Source organism: Myotis brandtii, unplaced genomic scaffold, assembly GCF_000412655.1.
Source record: "Myotis brandtii unplaced genomic scaffold, ASM41265v1 scaffold647, whole genome shotgun sequence".
In the NCBI taxonomy this organism is placed as follows: Eukaryota; Metazoa; Chordata; class Mammalia; order Chiroptera; family Vespertilionidae; genus Myotis; species Myotis brandtii.
This window is the reverse complement of record NW_005370500.1, coordinates 484,890-486,868: the sequence shown is the minus strand read 5'-3', so window position 1 is coordinate 486,868 and position 1,979 is coordinate 484,890. Positions and strand designations below refer to the sequence as shown.

Here is a 1,979-nt window from a genome sequence, read left to right as displayed (position 1 = left end):
CACTGTGGGGGGACCAGGCTCTGTGGGGGGGACTAGGCACTATGGGGGGACCAGGATGGCAGCCCCCAGACAGGCGGGGCGACAGCCACCTCTCCACCAGGCACAGCAACTGTTGCCCACTGTTCCTTTAAGAACTCACAAAACTGTTCTAATATCTTTTGAAATTAGGAGAAGTAAGTCAATATGAGGGTCAAAGATTAAACATAACTTTATGTCAACACAGTAGTGAAATATAATTCTTAACCTTGTTTTACAGGGAACGGGGCCCTTGAAAGTCATGGTGTGGCCTTGGGCACAGACCTGCTCGCGCCCCGCTGGGGTGCAGGCCACACTCACCAGTGTCTGCACGATGGCATGGTTGGTGGCGTTCATGTAGGAGTTCAGAGGGAAGGCGCACTCCCCCTCGCAGTAGTAGGCGGCGTAGCCCTCGGGCGCGATGATCCAGTCCTGCAGGGAGAGGAGTGTGGGGCTGTGAGGGCCGTGTCCAGGGCCGTGGAAATGTGGGCAGGTCAAAACCCTCCTCCTGTGGGCCAGACTGCAGGGCTCCCAAGTCAAAGACACCCTGAGCAGCTGGGACTCATCCCCTGCCCTTCACCTCCCTCCATCCGCCTGGCTCCAGGGGGGGCAGCCATGTTCCTATAGCACGACCCCACCCTGGCAGAGCTCGCTGGGTCAGGGACAGGTGCTGGACCCGAGCGGGGCCCATCGGTCTCTTCCCTGGGAATGTGAGTGGCGGGAGGGGAAGGAGGGCAGCTGGGTTCTGGCACCCCGAGCAGCCAGCACAGATGGAAACCGGCTTCACATGCAGAATGGGGTCCAGTGTCCAAAGTGCTAGGGCTGCTGCTCCAGCTGGAGTCACAGCCCCATTTCTACTCTTGGGTTTCTGGAGGCACCCCATCCTTCCCCTAAATCCTCTGCCCTGGTTGGACACTTGAAACCAGGGTCTTAATCGATGCAGAAGAGAAACCCGATCGGGGAGCCCCGGGGCCACCCCTTACCTGCCAGCCCAGGTCTCGGAAGCTGACGTACAGCTCGTGCTTCTTGCAGGCCTGCCTCTGGTCAGCGCTGCTGTTCTCTGCGGGCGAGCGGAACGCGGGGAGGGACGGCAGCACACGCGTTAGGCAGGTTTGGCGCTGCAGGGTGGCTTTTCTGACATAAATGCTGCTGGAGGACCCATGGCCTGCAAACTCACGTCCACCCCCGGCCGACAGTCCCGCACGGAGGCGCCAAGCTCTCCTGCTCTCACAGTCCAAGCTCACAGCACCCTCTGGATCAGTGATGGCGAACCTATGACACGCGTGTCAGAGGTGACACGCGAACTCATTTTTTTGGTTGATTTTTCTTTGTTAAATGGCATTTAAATATATAAAATAAATATCAAAAATATAAGTCTTGGTTTTACTATGGTTGCAAATTATCAAAAAATTTCTCTATGTGACACGGCACCAGAGTTAAGTTAGGGTTTTTCAAAATGCTGACACGCCGAGCTCAAGAGGTTCGCCATCACTGCAGTCTGGATCCTTCCGACAACTTTGGGGTCTTGTATACCCAAGTGGGGTTTAGATGCTCACATCTGCCCGGGTTCCATAAAGGAGTCAAAGCCCATCCATGCCCGACAGGAGGCTGCTGCAGGAGGCTGCCCGAGGGCCCTGCTTCCACCAGCCTCGCCACGGAGGCCAGCCAGAGGGTAACGACAGGGCCTTCGACAAAGCCCCCATCACCACCCCCACCAGGAAGAAACAAGAGGCAGGAAGTCAAACCACACTGATCTTCCAGCAAAAGCCTCTGAGGTTTCTCTGAGGAGTGGAATGATGCACTGGGGCTTTCCAGGAGTGCGTGAGCTTTGCAGGCATGTGGGTACGGATTCAGGACTTGTAAACACATCGAGATCTGTCTTTCTCTCTCTGTCTGATCCACACTCTCTCGCTCACGCACATGCACACACCCCCCCCCCCCCCCCCCCCGCCTTCCCCCCCAGG

General features: G+C 56.9%; 1 protein-coding gene across 1 annotated transcript in view; it reads right to left on the bottom strand.

Annotated features, from left to right (window-relative positions):
• The window catches only part of BMP7 (bone morphogenetic protein 7), a 78,680-nt gene that overhangs the window by 3,647 nt on the left and 73,054 nt on the right, over positions 1-1,979 (bottom strand). The window contains exons 7-8 of the mRNA XM_005880692.2: positions 999-1,075; positions 337-447 (exon numbers count right to left, since the gene is read on the bottom strand). Coding sequence (XP_005880754.1) covers positions 337-447; positions 999-1,075 — 188 coding nt within the window. The remainder of the gene's footprint in view (positions 1-336; positions 448-998; positions 1,076-1,979) is intronic.